The sequence below is a fragment of the Myxine glutinosa genome, chromosome 11, assembly GCF_964187855.1.
Source record: "Myxine glutinosa chromosome 11, kmMyxGlut1.1, whole genome shotgun sequence".
NCBI lineage: Eukaryota > Metazoa > Chordata > Myxini > Myxiniformes > Myxinidae > Myxine > Myxine glutinosa.
In genome coordinates, this window is record NC_136271.1 from 94493412 (window position 1) to 94509933 (window position 16522).

The 16522-nt window shown below is 42.1% G+C and overlaps 1 protein-coding gene across 4 annotated transcripts in view; it reads right to left on the reverse strand.

Moving 5' to 3' along the window:
- The window catches only part of DOCK4 (dedicator of cytokinesis 4), a 267843-nt gene that overhangs the window by 31468 nt on the left and 219853 nt on the right, over positions 1-16522 (reverse strand). For all 4 annotated transcript variants that reach the window (XM_078786873.1, XM_078786872.1, XM_078786871.1 and 1 more), the window contains 8 exons: positions 14742-14890; positions 14571-14657; positions 13971-14075; positions 5568-5709; positions 3796-3962; positions 1224-1310; positions 833-1036; positions 417-500 (listed from right to left, as the gene is read on the reverse strand). In XM_078786873.1, coding sequence (XP_078642999.1) covers positions 417-500; positions 833-1036; positions 1224-1310; positions 3796-3962; positions 5568-5709; positions 13971-14075; positions 14571-14657; positions 14742-14890 — 1025 coding nt within the window. The remainder of the gene's footprint in view (positions 1-416; positions 501-832; positions 1037-1223; positions 1311-3795; positions 3963-5567; positions 5710-13970; positions 14076-14570; positions 14658-14741; positions 14891-16522) is intronic.

Here is a 16522-nt window from a genome sequence, read left to right on the forward strand (position 1 = left end):
TTTTGTTAAAATCACAAGTGTAGCAATCCTGTTTTGAAGATGAATGACACTTTTATGGAACAGAAAATGATATGTGCAGTTTCCTCTTGATGCTCAACATTTAGAGGACAGAGCATGGACAAGCCCCGTTTGTTTTGGGGGAAAATACTTCTTAATTGCCCCATTGATTGCAGAGAGACAAGAGACGTCAGAAAGATGGTGCTGCAGGTATTCATCGTGTCCTGGGAAGTTACATCACTTCTCCTTAGGCCAATGGCTGTGTTTAGTTTGGTGTTGTCCCATGTATGTGTCTGAATTTCAGCGTGTGATATATGTGCTGCAGCTCCTTCTTAGGTCTTAGATCCTGAAGATAAAATAAAGAAAAGCACGAATGTGTAGAGGAAGAAGATTGTTCGAGAATGTTTCCACATTCGCACCTGCTCATGCATAAGCTCCCGGAGCCGCACAATCCTATCCCAATCTTCAGGGTGGTTTTCAACATACTCCTTCAAGAAAAAGGCCTACGGAAAGGAACAGGAGGCAGGATAAGATAATCGGTCGTTATTGTTGAAAATTCTCTCAAATATTTCACAACAGCCACAAATAATAATTGCTCATGCTTATTATTATTTAACCTGGAGCGTGTTTTGTTCAGTACATCTTGATGCAAACACTGACTGATATACTTCTTCTTCTACTCTTCCCTTTAAAAAGGGTGAGGTCCAACAGTACCAATCTTCTGCCCTACCTTCACCATAATACTCCTCCACATCTGCCTGTTCCCAGCAAACTCTCTCCACTCTCAAATCACCCCCATCTTATCGATAACGAGAGATGCATCCACAGTTCTTACCTCCTGATAACGAGAGATGCCTCCATTGACCGCAGCGTCGATGACGCCATTGAGTGACATACTGAGAGGTTGTATACTGGTGAGGGTCCCGGGTTGTCCACCCTGCTCTCGCTCCTGAATCTGGTACTGACTGACCAAGCTTCGTAACTCCTGGGCCTTGTTCTCGAGTGCTTGGATGGCGTTTTCCAACGGACTCACAAAAACCTACAGTGAAAGTGTTGAACAGCTATGGCGGTCTTCGACAAGCTTTGTACATGTTACAGCTTCAGAGCTTCATTTTAAAGAGCAAAGTAAATAAATAATTAAAAAGGCACAGAGACATAAAGGACAAAGAAAGATGCTAAGCAGAGAACAAAAAATGAGGGACAAAATCGAATAAAGGCAAACTCACCACATCCCGGCTCTCCACCTCAAACCAGCGGGAAATGCCAGGTAGACTATGAGTGAGGATCAGGGTTGTTCTTTCAATCCACAAACTCTGAATGAAACAAAGTTGGTTAAACTCCCAAAATCCAGGAAACTCTGCAAACCTCCATTCTTTGTTATTGCCTCCTTTATCTTGTTTGTTGAACGGCCTTACGAGACGGTTCAATTACACTCTTCCACCCTGTACTTCAATCAAGCAAGTAGCATACCATCATCTTACCCCAAGTGCCTCGGATAATATAAATTAACTCACCCCATGCTCTTCTAGCCTAAGAAAGCTGCATAAAGCAACCAAGAAAAGGTACACAAGGTAAGCCCTTTGCCGTTCCAAACCCTACCCGAGTTCCTCCACAGCTGTAGACATTCACAAGTAGTACATACACGAGAATCGCAATGCTACACCTGCCTCAGCTGCCACACCGGTTTCACCACTTGTTGGTGAGTCATCAGTGACAGCATAAACAGAAAAGTGCACCACTGAGGTTCCCAAGCATTCGTTGTTCAGCAGCTTCCTCACACATGCACTCCGGGGGGATGAGCTCCACGCTGACGAGGGCCAACAAGCCCGAAACATGTGTCCGTGGATGTTCCCTCAATGGGGTGAAATGGTCTATAAAATTTAGAACGACATTATCTTCCTGGTATTGGCTGCAGTGCAATCTGACTGGGAACTCTGGGACTGTAGCTCTGCTGAGCTCATGCTCAATAGGCCAAAAAGCCTAATATCCTGTTTAGCCAGAAGAGCCTTTTTAAATTTAAATGGTTCCTGACTATCCCCAGAACTGTTTTGCAACCCAGAACTGTTTGGTGTACCACAGACAGGTTTATGTGTGGCAAGCATTTCCTGTTGCCCAGGATGAATGCGGCAATAACTGGTGTGGCACGTGCTTCCTGGTACCCACTGTAGTGATGTGGTCTAAAAATCTACTATATAAGAGAGCCGTTGGTCTGTCTGTCTGTCTGTGTGTCGCCATTTTTCTCAGAGATGGCTGAACGGATCTTTATCAAATTTTCAAAGGTTCATCTCAGTGCCTGGGAGTGTTTTATGCAAAAAAAAGAAAGTTCATTTTTGGGGGATTTTAATGAAATCGCTCGATAGTGCCTCAGCCTTTTTGGTTAATGACAGTTATATACAAGTACACATTCACATAAATAAATACAAAACAATCACCAGACATTTGAACACAAATAATGAAACGATTCCGGAAGTGGTCGAAGTTGGTGGTAAGGCTTCTTCTTCTTCCTGAACGTCATCATACTTAACTCAGAAACGTGATCAACGGCACATTCACCAGAATATATTCAACAAAAAGGTTAAATGATGATTTGACATTTGTGATGGATTCTGATTTGGATGTAATTGCTTTTCCATTATGTTTGCCCTCATTTCAAATATGTTAATGTTTCTTTTTTGCTTGAGCGACGCCGGGTACTCCAGCTATAAACACTTGTCTACTTTACTCGGGGTACAAATAAAAATAAAAATTTGTTTGGGGGTAACATAGGCTATGTGGCTCTGGCCTCATGCTGGGGTGTGGGGGGCCGGGGGAGGGGCGTAAATTCTCTATGTAAATGTGTACCGTGTAGCGCCACCTGGTGGTAGTGGCAGAGGTTATTACAATTTTGTTTTTTTACCTTGGCAACACTGAGGTTAAAGCACTCTTTGCATGGATAAATTTTTCCTCCTTCCCCTCCCCCTCCCCAAAACGGAGAGGCCTGTCAAAGCCACCCCTCCCCCCCCCATAAAGATGTATTTGTAGTATATCATTCCCCTCCCCCCTTGCACTCCCACCACTCCCTTCCTCACCCCTCCCACTCCTGACTCCCACTCCCCAGCAACGCTGGGTACTCCTGCTAGTGATATATATATAACAATAGATGCTGAAAATTGTAATTATAAAACTAAGAATTGAGTATTAGCATTGGGTTAAATTGCTGATTAAAACGGGTGATGCTGTCCAAAGGTTCAAAGATGTCCATCAACCTTGCCCAAAGCAAAATCCCTGCTAACTCTTCCTGCAATCATATTGTCTAACATTGAAGCAATTGAAAATAAACCGGAAACCAAAAAAAAAGAGTAAAGTAGATGGCAATTACAGAGCTGAAGAAGAAGAACCACCTTTGGAGGTCATTTTTCCCCGCAGAGCAGGGGTTGGCCTTTTTTGGGCACCGTGGTCCCATTTTTGAAGCAATGTTTTATGGCCGGATGCTCTTCCTGCCGCCAACCCTGTTAGTCGCCTCTTGCGGCACATAGGGAATCACCTGTGAACTGGTACGGTACTCAATTTGCCGACCTCGGCAGGATGACAGGCTGAGTCCACCGCTCTGGCGTTAATTCAGCGATCGACCGGGATTCAAACCCAGGATCCTAGGATCCCAAGCCGGCACCCTAACCGCTAAGCCAACACCAGGCTTAAATATAGTATAGAGCACCAGGCAATTGACAAAAAACGGATACGAGGTCTTTTCAGGACAGTGTTCAACAAATTACATCCACAAAGGTCACAAAGAAAGTCATCACATCATCGGCAAGTTACCTTGAACTCATTATCCTTGTCACGTGGGCCTCGATGGAAAGGACGGTCGTAGCGAAAGCGTCGCACTCCGTTCGTGCGGTAATGGAACTTGACGCAATCGGGAACGAAATTGGCTTGCAGGACATCCAGGTTTCTCGGTACAGGTGTCACGGCATAAATCTGCAGCTCTGAATGATCCAGTCAAGGCACCACACGGTGCTACGGGTAGCATTTAAATCATACCTTTCGTGAAATTATCAAACTACTGTGTAACATTTATGGTGTAAGAATAATAATAATAATGACAATAATATAATAAAACCCACAACGCTCGAGCATGGTGTTAGTTTTAGCGAGCACTAGGACGTGCCCGTACGTGGGTGCCCGTTCCTTGCCAAAAAAAAAAAAAAAAATGTCTGGGCGTGCCCATGGGCCCATGGGCGTGCCCGTAAGTGCGTGATGTGACCGTACAATGAATGTATCGTCCCGACGCCGCAGCTCGGATGGCGCTGCAGTTAATCGGGCCTGTATCGGCAGAGTTATTATAAACGTGTACTACAATCGATCGTACCTTACAGCGTCTGCTCGCCACGTTCAGCATCAGTACGTCGTCACTATGACTATCCGTAAGTCCGGAAGTGACGTCCTCATTTGACTGTCCGGAAGGTCGCATATCGCAGTTACGATGAATCGCAAATTAGTTTTAATTAGTTTTAAAACATAGTTTAACGCCAACATAGTTTGCCAACGTGAAATAAATGAATACGCTCTCAAATGTGCCATCCGAGGCAGAGTCTGTTCGGCACGTTCGGCACACGTGATAGCTCGCTGCTCTCTGATTGGTTGAATCGTTTTTTGGACATAGCTCGGTAACTACTTCTCCGATTAATATGAAACCTTGAAAAGGCACATCCTCGGGTCCCCAGCAATATACCTGGCAAGTTTCAAGTATATCGGACCCGTGGTTGTCGAGAAACAGCGGTCACAGACAAACAGACATACACACAGACATACACACAGACATACAGAGATTACTGGAATTATAGATAGATGCCTCACCACTTTAGTTGCACTCTGAGTATAACCAAGCACTCTGGGTATATTCGACATATCAGTCCTGGAAACACAAACCCTGGTCTTCATGCTTACTCACCAGATACATGTCGATGCCTTGCCAGTCTTTTCCTCCCGAGTTACTAGGGTCACGTAGAAGTAGCCCACTCGATTTTGAGAGCTGTTTTACACCACTTAAACACACCTGTATGCAAGAGAAACTCACCACTAAACTGAACTGTACAGGTAGCTATTGTCCCATAAATTTCAACTGGTATGACATTCTTGTTCAGCAGCTTCGTGAGACACAGCACATGAACCAGTGCTCACTTCCACCTTGGAAATACTTAAAATGCTTTGCTCAACCGCGGCATCCATAAAACAGGATTTTTAAAAGATATTGCCACAACAACTCTGTAAACTGTAAGCATTATCATTCTTCTCTGATTATCGAGAGCACAAAGTGCAAGTTGACATTGACCAACCCTCACAACAAAGAGAAGAGCTTGATGGACACCATAGATGATGGATTTAAGCATGGTGTGGAAGCATCTATATGGACCAAAGAAATAACTGTAAAAATAAAAAATAAAGGGGAGGACTTTGGGGCAAAGTAAAGCAGCACTTGTAAGGGATAGGCATTTCTCCACCACTCGTTACTACGACAAGAAAGCCAAAGGTGAAAAAGGTGACAATATTTTGTGCAAGTGCAATAGCATATGCAGCAAAACTGAGGATACGCTGTGTGTCAGAATTCAAAACGCTCTCATCTGGAGTGTTGGCATTTTGCATGGCGACTGCCTGTGGGAACTCGCTCAGCATGCGCTGCTGGAATGCCTCGAGCCTCTCATAGTCATGGCCACGGCACACAAACTCCTTGTTCTGGTCAAAAACATGTAAGAACAAAAGGACACGTAAGCACAAAACAAGTAGAGCTACATTCAAAGTAAACCATCCCTATACCAAATAAATAAATTAATAACATATCCTCCAGCACACCACAGGCGCCCCGGCGATGCCGCCTGCAGCACGTGAAGACGGATTTGGGAAAGAGCGGTGTACAATAATTGATTGATTAATTTCTAAGTTGGCTGAGAAAATTTCTAAGGTGCCTTTCTAGCTCAAAAGGTGTGTGAGACATTGCCTAGATAAGAAAGAAAATAACTAAGTACTTAACGATACCGCCGTACAGCTCATAGAGACCGTATTGGGAGGGAGGGGTGTACAATAATTGATTGATTAATTTCTAAGTTGCCTGAGAAAATTTCTAAGGTGCCTTTCTAGCTCAAAAGGTGTGTGAGACATTGCCTAGATAAGAAAGAAAATAACTAAGTACTTAACGATACCGCCGTACAGCTCAGAGAGACCGTATTGGGAGGGAGGGGTGTACAATAATTGATTAATTGCATAATTAAAATCAACAAATAATGATCATACAATATATATTTTCTGAAGCGGCTAATAGCATACCTAAACCACCATTGCTTCATCTGAAGCTGTAACTTTTTGAAAATGAATTAAATAAGCCATTAATTGAAAAATATTAAATAATTGACTAATCAATAAATAATTGATCGATTAATCAATAAATCCAAAAAATAATTTATAGCCACATCACTTGGTCACTGTCATGTCTGCATATCAGCTTCCTAGGTCAAAAGGTGCCTGAGATATTGCCCAGATGAGAAAGAAAATAAATAAGTAATTAATAATGAAAATAAATAAATAATAATGGTAAGATAATTAAATATGTGAATCAGTTGTCTTATACAATACCTACACCACCACCGTTTCATCCGAATCTGTAACTTAAATTTTTTAAATTAACTAAGTCATTAATCAGATAAATTAAATAATCAATCGATTAATTGAATAATCAATAAATCAAAAATATCATTTACAGCCAAATCACTTGGTCATTGGCATGTCCAAATATCAGCTTCCTATCTCAAAAGGTGCCTGAGATGTTGCCCAGAAGAGAAAGGAAATAAATAAGTCCTTAATTAATCGATTATAATTAAATAACTAATCAATTAATTGATTAATGAATAAATCAAAAATATCCTTTACAGCCAAATAGGTTACAGGCTCCAAATAGGTTACAAAATGCGTCGATGGATATGCCTCCACCTGCGTTACATGTGAACTCACAGTTGCGTTTGATATCAATTAAAGGTAACATGGGAGATAGAGAGACAGAGAGAGAAAAGTATAAGAGAGAGAGAGACAACATCAAAAGCTTCTAACTCGAGTTATGTTCTGCAAAATTATTTCTTATTAAAGCACAGATGACCTTTGATAATTGGAACCCAAAATCGAATTGGTTCATCTTTCTATTACGGGTTCATACTTGTGCCAAGTTTTGGTTGAAATCCTTGCGATGGATCACAAGTTCTTGTGACAAAAAAACCGATCAAAACAAAAAGGGGTAGTAATTGAGTGGGCAACTTTTGCACGGTATGCTAATTCCAAATTAGTTTAGTTGTCTGTTGGACCCTGATGTCTACATTGTGACACACATGTTAATTGAACACATTTAACCCGATAAATACACTGGTAAATCTACTCGTGAAACTAACCGTACCCACATCTTGGAGAGACTACACTAATAGTGTTAGTTATAACAAGCATTCTGAGTATTGCGCTGCAATACATGTCCCCTACCAAAGTTCAAAGTGCCATAACTTTGTCAAAAATGATCGAATATGCAAATTTATGCACGGTTGATGCTGGTTTTCAAACTTGATCTGAGGTATGCTGAGACACATGTGTGTCACACCTCGCCTCGTCGATAGGTCCGTGGAGCAGCCTGCACGTATTGCACTGTGAATTATATAATTACCAACTCACGGCCTGAGGTACTAGCGATTCAAGAGATATCCATATTCTTTTAAAAATATTTTCGTTTAATTAACGATATCTGCAAAACCACGTGCCCCATCGCAAATTCCAAAAGGACATTTTAGTAGACTGACATGCTGAACAGATCTGTGAAGTTTCCCCTCGATTGGATCAAAAATGAGGGAGGAGCTCGGTTTTAAAGGTTCATGCCTAAAAACGTCATAACTCTGAAACCATGTGATGCATGACGTCATGCTAGCTGACTTTTTTGTTCGTCATGGGTATGCGATTCGGCCTGCAAATTTTGGCCTAGATCTGTTCAGCCGTTGCAGAGAAAAAGGGGTTTCGTGTTTTCACCAAAAACAATATGGCGGCCGAACCACGTGACCTGTGACGTCATAATTACCATTAAAATATTGTACAGACCGAGTCCATCATATGGTGAAAATTTGATCTCAATCGGTCCTATTATTGCAGAGAAAATCTTTTTTAAAGGAAATTAAAACTTAAAATGGCACTGAGTTAAGGATCATCAGAATTATCAGAATTCCCAAAGTTCAAAGTGCCATAACTTTGTCAAAAATGATCGAAACGTCGTGCAGTTCGAACTTGATCTGTAACTTATCATAAGTAAACCATGTACCAAGTTTGAAATCATTAGCATTAAGCGTTTAAAAATAAAAGTCTGGAAAACTGTTCTTTGCGTGACGGACTGACAGACGGAGGGACGGCGTGCAAACCTATAGTCCCCTCCGGTGTACACCGGTAGGGGACTAATAACAACGTTTCCAGCTCTCCATTGGCTTGGGTGTGTTCTGGATGAGAGTGTGCAGTAATAGATGTGACGTTTCACTTTTCAACAATATGCTTAACAGTGTTCGAATACAACTTAACATTACTCTGGTAACATTGAGAAGGACAACACTAGTAAAAACCACCTTTAGAGGCCATTTTTCCCCGCAAGCGGGGGTTGGCCTTTTTTGGGCACCGTGGTTGTTGTTGTTTTTTGGTCCCCTTTTTGAAGCAATGTTTTACGGCCGGATGCCCTTCCTGACGCCAACCCTTTTTGCCGCCTTTAACGACAAACAGGGAATTACCAGTGAACTGGTACTCAATTAGCCGACCTCGGAAGGATGACAGGCTGAGTCAACCCCCCTGGCGTTAATTCAGCGATCGACCGGGATTCAAACCCAGGATCCTAGGATCCTAAGCCGGCACCCTAGCCGCTAGCCCAACACCAGGGTAAGGACAACACTAGTGATTCATAAAAACTCGAATGACACTCTTGGTCGGCGCTATGTCGACCGATATGCCCCCGCCCACATTACTACATCATTATACATACTTGTACAAAATTTGGTTTAAATCCATTCATCTGTTCTCAAGTTATCACATTTTTACCTGACATGACCTCTGACCTTTGAACTTTAATGCCAACATCTAATCAGTTCAGCTTTTCATCATAATATATACTTATACAAAGTTTGGTCAAAATCCCATCACTGGTTCACAAGTTAGCTTGGTAACATAATTTTTATGGAATGGGACCTCTGACCTTTGACCTCTTGACCCCATAATCTAACCGTTTATCTTTTCATCATAATATATACTAATACAAAGTTTGGTCGAAATCCCATCACTGGTTCACAAGTTAATGCAGGAACATAATTTTTACATAATGGGACCTCTGACCTTTGACCCCATAATCTAACCGTTTATTTTAAAATCATTACGCATATTTACACCAACTTTTACTTTGCTCCCTTCAGCCGTTCTTAAGTTATCGTGGTAACAAATTTAACCTATTACAGATTCTGACCTTTGACCTCTTGACCCCATAATCTAACCGTTTATTTGTACATCATTACGCATACTTATACCAAGTTTTACTTTGTTCCCTTCAACCATTCTTAAAGGAGAACGGACACAACCAAAACAACTTTGCAGATTTCGAAACATAAACATATGTTAAACACTTCTATCGAGTTCATTTCACAAATATCTTCGCGGTTTTATTAGAATTTGTCAAAATATTGCCGAACAAGCAAAATCAGTTTTGTCAAAACCGCAAACCGGAAATGACGTTTGCGAAGTAACCCAGTTTTTCGTTCTTAAAGCCTTGTTGGCTTCGTGACGATCAGAACATCGCTTTGTTTTCGTTACGATCAGTTGGAATCATGCCCAGTCGTTGTGTGGCTGCTGGCTGTTCTAATTGTCCAAGTGAAACCGTCTCCGTTTTCAAATTCCCGAAGGATGTTAAGCTGAGAGATATTTGGACGAAACAAGTTCAGAGAACACGGGCGAAGTGGATGCCAACTTCATCGTCGGTGTTGTGCAGCGAACATTTTGAGCGCCACTGTTTCAATGAAATCCCACAACTTAAAGCAAGTTTGGGATTTGCTGTACAACATAAACGGGTGCTCATTCCCTCAGCTGTACCGTCTATTTTCGTTCGTTCGGCAGAGAAACCGGATAAAAAGACGCGCAAATCGAAAGCTGCAGAAAAACTAGCAACGAAAAGGGTGAGTTGTGTGGCTTCTGTTTGTTTACATTTGACATTTGGTGACCTATATTCGAAATTTCTATCACTACATGCAGGTGAAATTGTGGTTTGTGATACATATTATTTATTTATTCAGAGGAAGTTTCATCACTTCTCAAAGTAGCACAACCTGCTGCCACAACTTCTACATGTGATCAGAGCCAGGCACCTGCTGATTGTGAGGCTGTGTCCAGTGAGGTTCGTCACTTTGTTACAAATAATAGCCACAGCATAATTCTTGTTTTTGCAATTTTCTAGCGAAGTAATCGCATAACTAATGAAATATGTATGGTTTATTTCCTGGTTCAGTCAAGAGAGACATCTCTTCAGCCTTGCACCAGACGACACGTGCGTGTTCAGGTGTCACAAACCAAGCTCGGCACTCTTAAACACAAAGGTATTACTTGCTGTATTATTATTAATATGCTTTTTCTGATTCTATTACTTTTCACTTGTTAATTGTTTGTTAATTGTTTTGATGTTTAATGTTTGCTGATGACTTCCAGGTTCTCAAACTGATGTGCTCAACCATGTGTCACACATTGGCACACAGACTGAGCCACTGCCAGGCCACTGTGTAACATGTGGCCATCAAAATGATGCTGTGGCAGCTGCTGGAAGAGATGTCGGCTGTGACAGCCATGAACCTCTTGATGAGAGTGATAACGACTACCTGCCTTCATCTGCTGACGAGACTGGCGACAGTTGCAGCTCCGAGCAACAGACTCCTGAGACAAACAATGTCCTCGACGACACAAAGTATATAGTCTTCTGGAGCAGCTTGCTGTGACTTTTCAAGTTGGTGCGCTGCAGCTGGTGTGGAGAGATGGGTCTCAAGGTGGATCATAACACAAACGGCACCATGTTGCTGGTGCATTTTAAATGTGGTGTATGTTCTCTGACAACAGAGTGGAAGAGTCAGCCTTATATAGGCAAGTCACTCGCTGGCAATATCATTTTGTCAGCTGGCATTCTCATGTCAGGTGCTGTACCAAGCAAGGTACTCAAGGTTCTCCACCATATGAGAGTGGCAGGAATTTCATCGAGAACTTTCTCGCGACACCAGAACATGATGCTTTTTCCTGCCATAAAACACGTTTGGTTGGAGAACAGAAAGTGGCTCGTGGCATCCCTGCAAGCAGAGCGCAGAGGTTTGATGTTTGGTGTGGATGGACGCTGTGACTCGCCAGGACACTCGGCGAAGTCTGGCTCTTATGCTATCATGGTGCTGGTGGCCAAAGTCATCATCGATGTTGAGCTTGTTCAGGTAACATCAGCAGATATATGTAGACATACACATAGAACTAGTGTGGGTACATAGAATATTGGTTGTGGACAATTTAAGTTGACTTAGATGTTCTCAACACACGATTATGTTTACAGTGCAATGAAGTTCCGAGCTCATGCCACATGGAGAAGGAGGGGCTGAAAAGAGTGATGGCATTTCTGAGCAAAGAAGGCCTGTCCTTAGACACAATGGTCACGGACAGTCATGTCCAGGTTAGGAAATGGATGAAGGAAAATGCGCCTGAAGTCAAACACCTCTTTGACGTTTGGCACATTGCAAAAGGTGGTGAACGCTTTTACATTATCTCCCTGCAGCACTTGCACTCATTCACCTGTGGCATGGCCTCACAATTACCACAACTGCACCTGTCCAGAAACAATAAGTATTTGCATATGTATGTCTGTTCTTACTAAAGCCTGTACATGAACACTACAACTGATACACCTGCAGTGCTGCACTAAGTCAATAAAGTCGTATTTCGTTTCTGTGTTTCTATCCATTTCTTGCCTCACGGCACCGAACATTAATTAAATATTAGTTATGTATTCCATTGACCAGAAAAAGAAACTTTTTCAATTAAAAAAGAGACATAAAAATGAATACCATTCAGTATTTTGGATGCGCCCGAGATCAAAATCGATCGCCATTGTGTCCGTGTCCAACGATTTATCTTCTTCACTCTCTGGACGGTATGGTTCGAATCTGTATGGGAGAATCAAGTGTGATTCCCCAAGATTATTAACTTTCTCTTCATTTTTCGCATCAGATTGGTCAGAAATATCGCTGATATCCAGACTTACGCAACTATCGGAGTCGGTGTCTGCCATTGTTTGCTATTGCGCAGTCACATCAGCTTCCTCCGATGACGTCACGATGATGATGATAGTCATCACGAGATGCTGGCCGGCGCGAGAGAAATCGTCTGCTATTGGCATTTTAAAACTCGGATATCTCACGATTCACGCATGCTAGAGCAACAATTTTTGCGCCAAACTTAATCTTTTTTGTTGCTACAATTAATTAATCTTAAGCATTTGATGTCTATACTCATGTCCGTTCTCCTTTAAGTTATTTATGTGATAATTAAAATAGATATTTTTATTTACTGTGACCTTTGCCCTCTCGATGCCGAAATCTAATCACTTCATCTTTTCATCATAATATATATTTATGCCAAGTATGGTCAAAATCCCATCACTGGTTCACAAGTTAGCGCAGCAACAGTATTTTTACCTAACGGGACTTCTGACCTTTGACTTCTTGACCCCATAATCTAACCGTTTATTTGTACATCATTACGCATACTTATACCAAGTTGTACTTTGTTCCCTTCAGCCATTCTTAAGTTATTTATGTGATAATAAAATATATATTTTTATTTACTGTGACCTTTGCCCTCTCGATGCCGACATCTAATCAGTTCATCTTTTCATCAAAATATATATTTATGCCAAGTTTGGTCAAAATCCCATCACTGGTTCACAAGTTAGCGCAGTAACAGTATTTTTACCTAATGGGACTTCTGACCTTTGACCTCTTGACCCCATAATCTAACCGTTTATTTGTACATCATTACGCATACTTATACCAAGTTGTACTTTGTTCCCTTCAGCCATTCTTAAGTTATTTATGTGATAATAAAATATTTTTTATTTATTTACTGTGACCTTTGCCCTCTCGATGCCGACATCTAATCAGTTCATCTTTTCATCAAAATATATATTTATGCCAAGTTTGGTCAAAATCCCATCACTGGTTCACAAGTTAGCGCAGTAACAGTATTTTTACCTAACGGGACTTCTGACCTTTGACCTCTTAACCCCATAATCTAACCGTTTATTTGTACATCATTACGCATACTTATACCAAGTTGTACTTTGTTCCCTTCAGCCATTCTTAAGTTATTTATGTGATAATAATTTTTTTATTATTTTATTTACTGTGACCTTTGCCCTCTCGATGCCGAAATCTAATCAGTTCATCTTTTCATCAAAATATATATTTATGCCAAGTTTGGTCAAAATCCCATCACTGGTTCACAAGTTAGCGCAATAACAGTATTTTTACCTAACGGGACCTCTGACCTTTGACCTCTTGACCCCATAATCTAATCTCTTTATCTTTACATATTTATACATACTTCTATCAAGTTGGATTTAGTTTCCTTCAGCCATTGTCAAATTATCAGTCACAAAAACCTATCACGGAGGGACGGACGCATGGACTGAGAACCTAAAAACCTAATGCCTCCGGCGACGTCAATGGAGTCGGCGTAAAAACAAGAATTAAAAATAAACGAGCAAACCAATAAGTTAAAACCAGAAAATGAATCGAGCAGAAGGAATATGGAGTTTACATATTGTGCGTCATCTCAGAATGTAGGCCGACATAGTGAGCCGTGTATTTGAGATCGATAAGTCTCGAGCCTGCACGAGTGGCATGCGCTGATCCTAATTACTCGGCATCACATACCCTGAGGAAGAAAGGGAACTTTCGCCCATAAAAGCCAATGCGGAAGAATTCGGGCTCCAACCGCTGCTCCTCCATGATGTTGTCATAGAACCCAGCTTCCATTTTCTGGTGGCATCGGACATCAACGATTAGATAATCAAATGTGTTTCGAACCAACGATGGCATTGGGCAGGATTAACAGGAACAGAAAACTAATGTCACTGCTAGTTACGATAAGCATCACATATCCGTTTGTGGACATTCCCATATTACATCCAGGAACTATCCGTTTTGCCCTTCGAATGTGTTCAAATCAAATTCTTTCCTTTCAAATGTGTAAAACTCATGTTTTGCCCAAGCCCTCTCCCTCCCACAGATCTCCCGATGTCCCTGCTCTCCATGTTGTCTCCCGCTCCCTTTATCATATGTTTTATGTGTCAGTTTGTCTTTTTGTAATCAATGTAATCTCTTACACGAGCTTCGATCTTGCACACAAAAAAAAAAAAAAAAAAAAAAAAACTTTCCTGAACATCTCTGAAACTTCTCAACATGTGGTGAGAAATTAAGAGGAAACATTACCAATTAGAGCAGCTCAATGCATCTGCTGTCTTCAAGGCATACCCTGATCTTGCTGAGACGACGGTAGTCGTAGCGGGCCTGGTACAGAGAAGCGAGTTCCTGGCACAGGTGGATTGCGTTTTCCCAGCTCTGAAAAAGGTAGAGTTGTTGTTTTGGTCACTGCAAAATAAACCCGTCGTTGCAATAAATCTATGTCAAAGAACGAGCTCCTGCCTTGCCAAGGTCAAAGTAGTGAATGATCTCGAGGTAAAGAAGCTCTCGCCGCTGCCTCTCCATCTGCGAAGGGTAGTGCAGAATCTCCTGCAGGGGCCGCTCGTCCCAGCTCAGCTGCTCAGCGTACAAGCCGAGTGCAAAAGCAGCCTCTGTCGTTTCACACAACATGCACAAAAGGGCGGCCATATTTGTAATCACATGTCTTCAAGAATCACTTTCAGTTGTTATGTCGACAGAATTAAACAACGAAGCTCCATGATGACAATCTATGCCTTGCACTTCTGAAGGTAGGCCAAATTTAAAATGAGAGCTAAGTCGATGGCGCGTCATCGCAAACCCCCGCGCTTCCCACCTAAAGCAAGGTTCAAAGATGGCAAAAAGTTCCACCAGGATTGACACAATATTAAATTTTGAGTTTAAAAATTTCCCCATTTTGACCCCTGTGACCCCCAAGTCCCAACCCCCTGGGGCATGAACCGGGGCCCAAATCCAAAACATCAGTTACATATTTAAAGCGTCCCCAAATGTTGATTGCACAAAGTTTCATGTAAAAATGTTTTAAAACATGCTCATAATTGCATTTTTGGGTTTTTGACCTTTTAACCCCACCACAAGAGGTGGGGCTAAAAGTGACGATGCTTTTGCACCTGCATGCCAAGTGGTGACCATAACTACCAAGTTTGGTGAATCTGCACAACCGTTTAGGAGGACATAACATGACGGATGAACGGACGGACAGACAGAGCCGATTACAATATCCGCCCATTTATTTCGAACAGTGTGGGGATAATAATTTAAGAGCGTTACCTTTACTTTGTTTTAATGGCCCCAATTATTCCCACCACCTGGTGGGGTCCAAGTCTTTCATGAACTGGCTGGCCAAGGCTGGCGTTCGACTAAAGGTAGCAGGATTTTGCACTTTGTTCAGGGTGCTGGCGTTAAATCACCTACTCTTTATCAAAGACAAAATGGCGGAATTTCGTTCTCTCCTACCCACAACATGCCTCTTCCCTCTCCATTCTTTACTTGTATCTTTTTGCATCCCCCTTTCCCTTTTCTTTTTAGAGGCCCCAAGACGCATTGAATAACTGCAATACAAACCAACACCCAAATTGCTGAGACAACACTGGATTTGACTTCAGACAAACATAGCTGCTGACCTTGGGGGTAGTGATGCAACTCCCCAGAGCACTCTGGGTAACCTGAGATGCCATCTATGTCACATTGCTTTTCTCTCCAATCAGTTGGACATTTAAGGAGAACCCTCCCCTCTGCCTCATCTCCATGTCGATGGACCGGGTTTGGTCGTGCTCTATCCGCTAAATGCTGAATATCAAGCGAATAAGCAGCACGAACCGTTTAGAAAATGTTATTACGATTTCAACAGGATCAGAATTAAACCACAGACGTTCCACCTCAGAGCGGACACTCAATTAATTTTTCTCTTCTTCCCTTCCTATAACACGAAGCCTGGTGTTGGCTTAGCGGTTAGGGTGCCGGCTTGGGATCCTAGGATCCTGGGTTCGAATCCCGGTCGATCGCTGAATTAACGCCAGGGGGGTTGACTCAATCCGTCATCCTTCCAAGGTCGGCAAATTGAGCACCAGGTCACTGGTAATTCCCTGCACGAGGCGACTAACAGGGTTGGCGACAGGAAGGGCATCCGGCCATAAAACATTGCTTCAAAAAGGGGTCCATGGTGCCCGAAAAAGGCCAACCTCTGCTCTGCGGGGAAAAATGGCCTCTGAAGGTGGTTCCTTCCTATAACACTATCAAATACT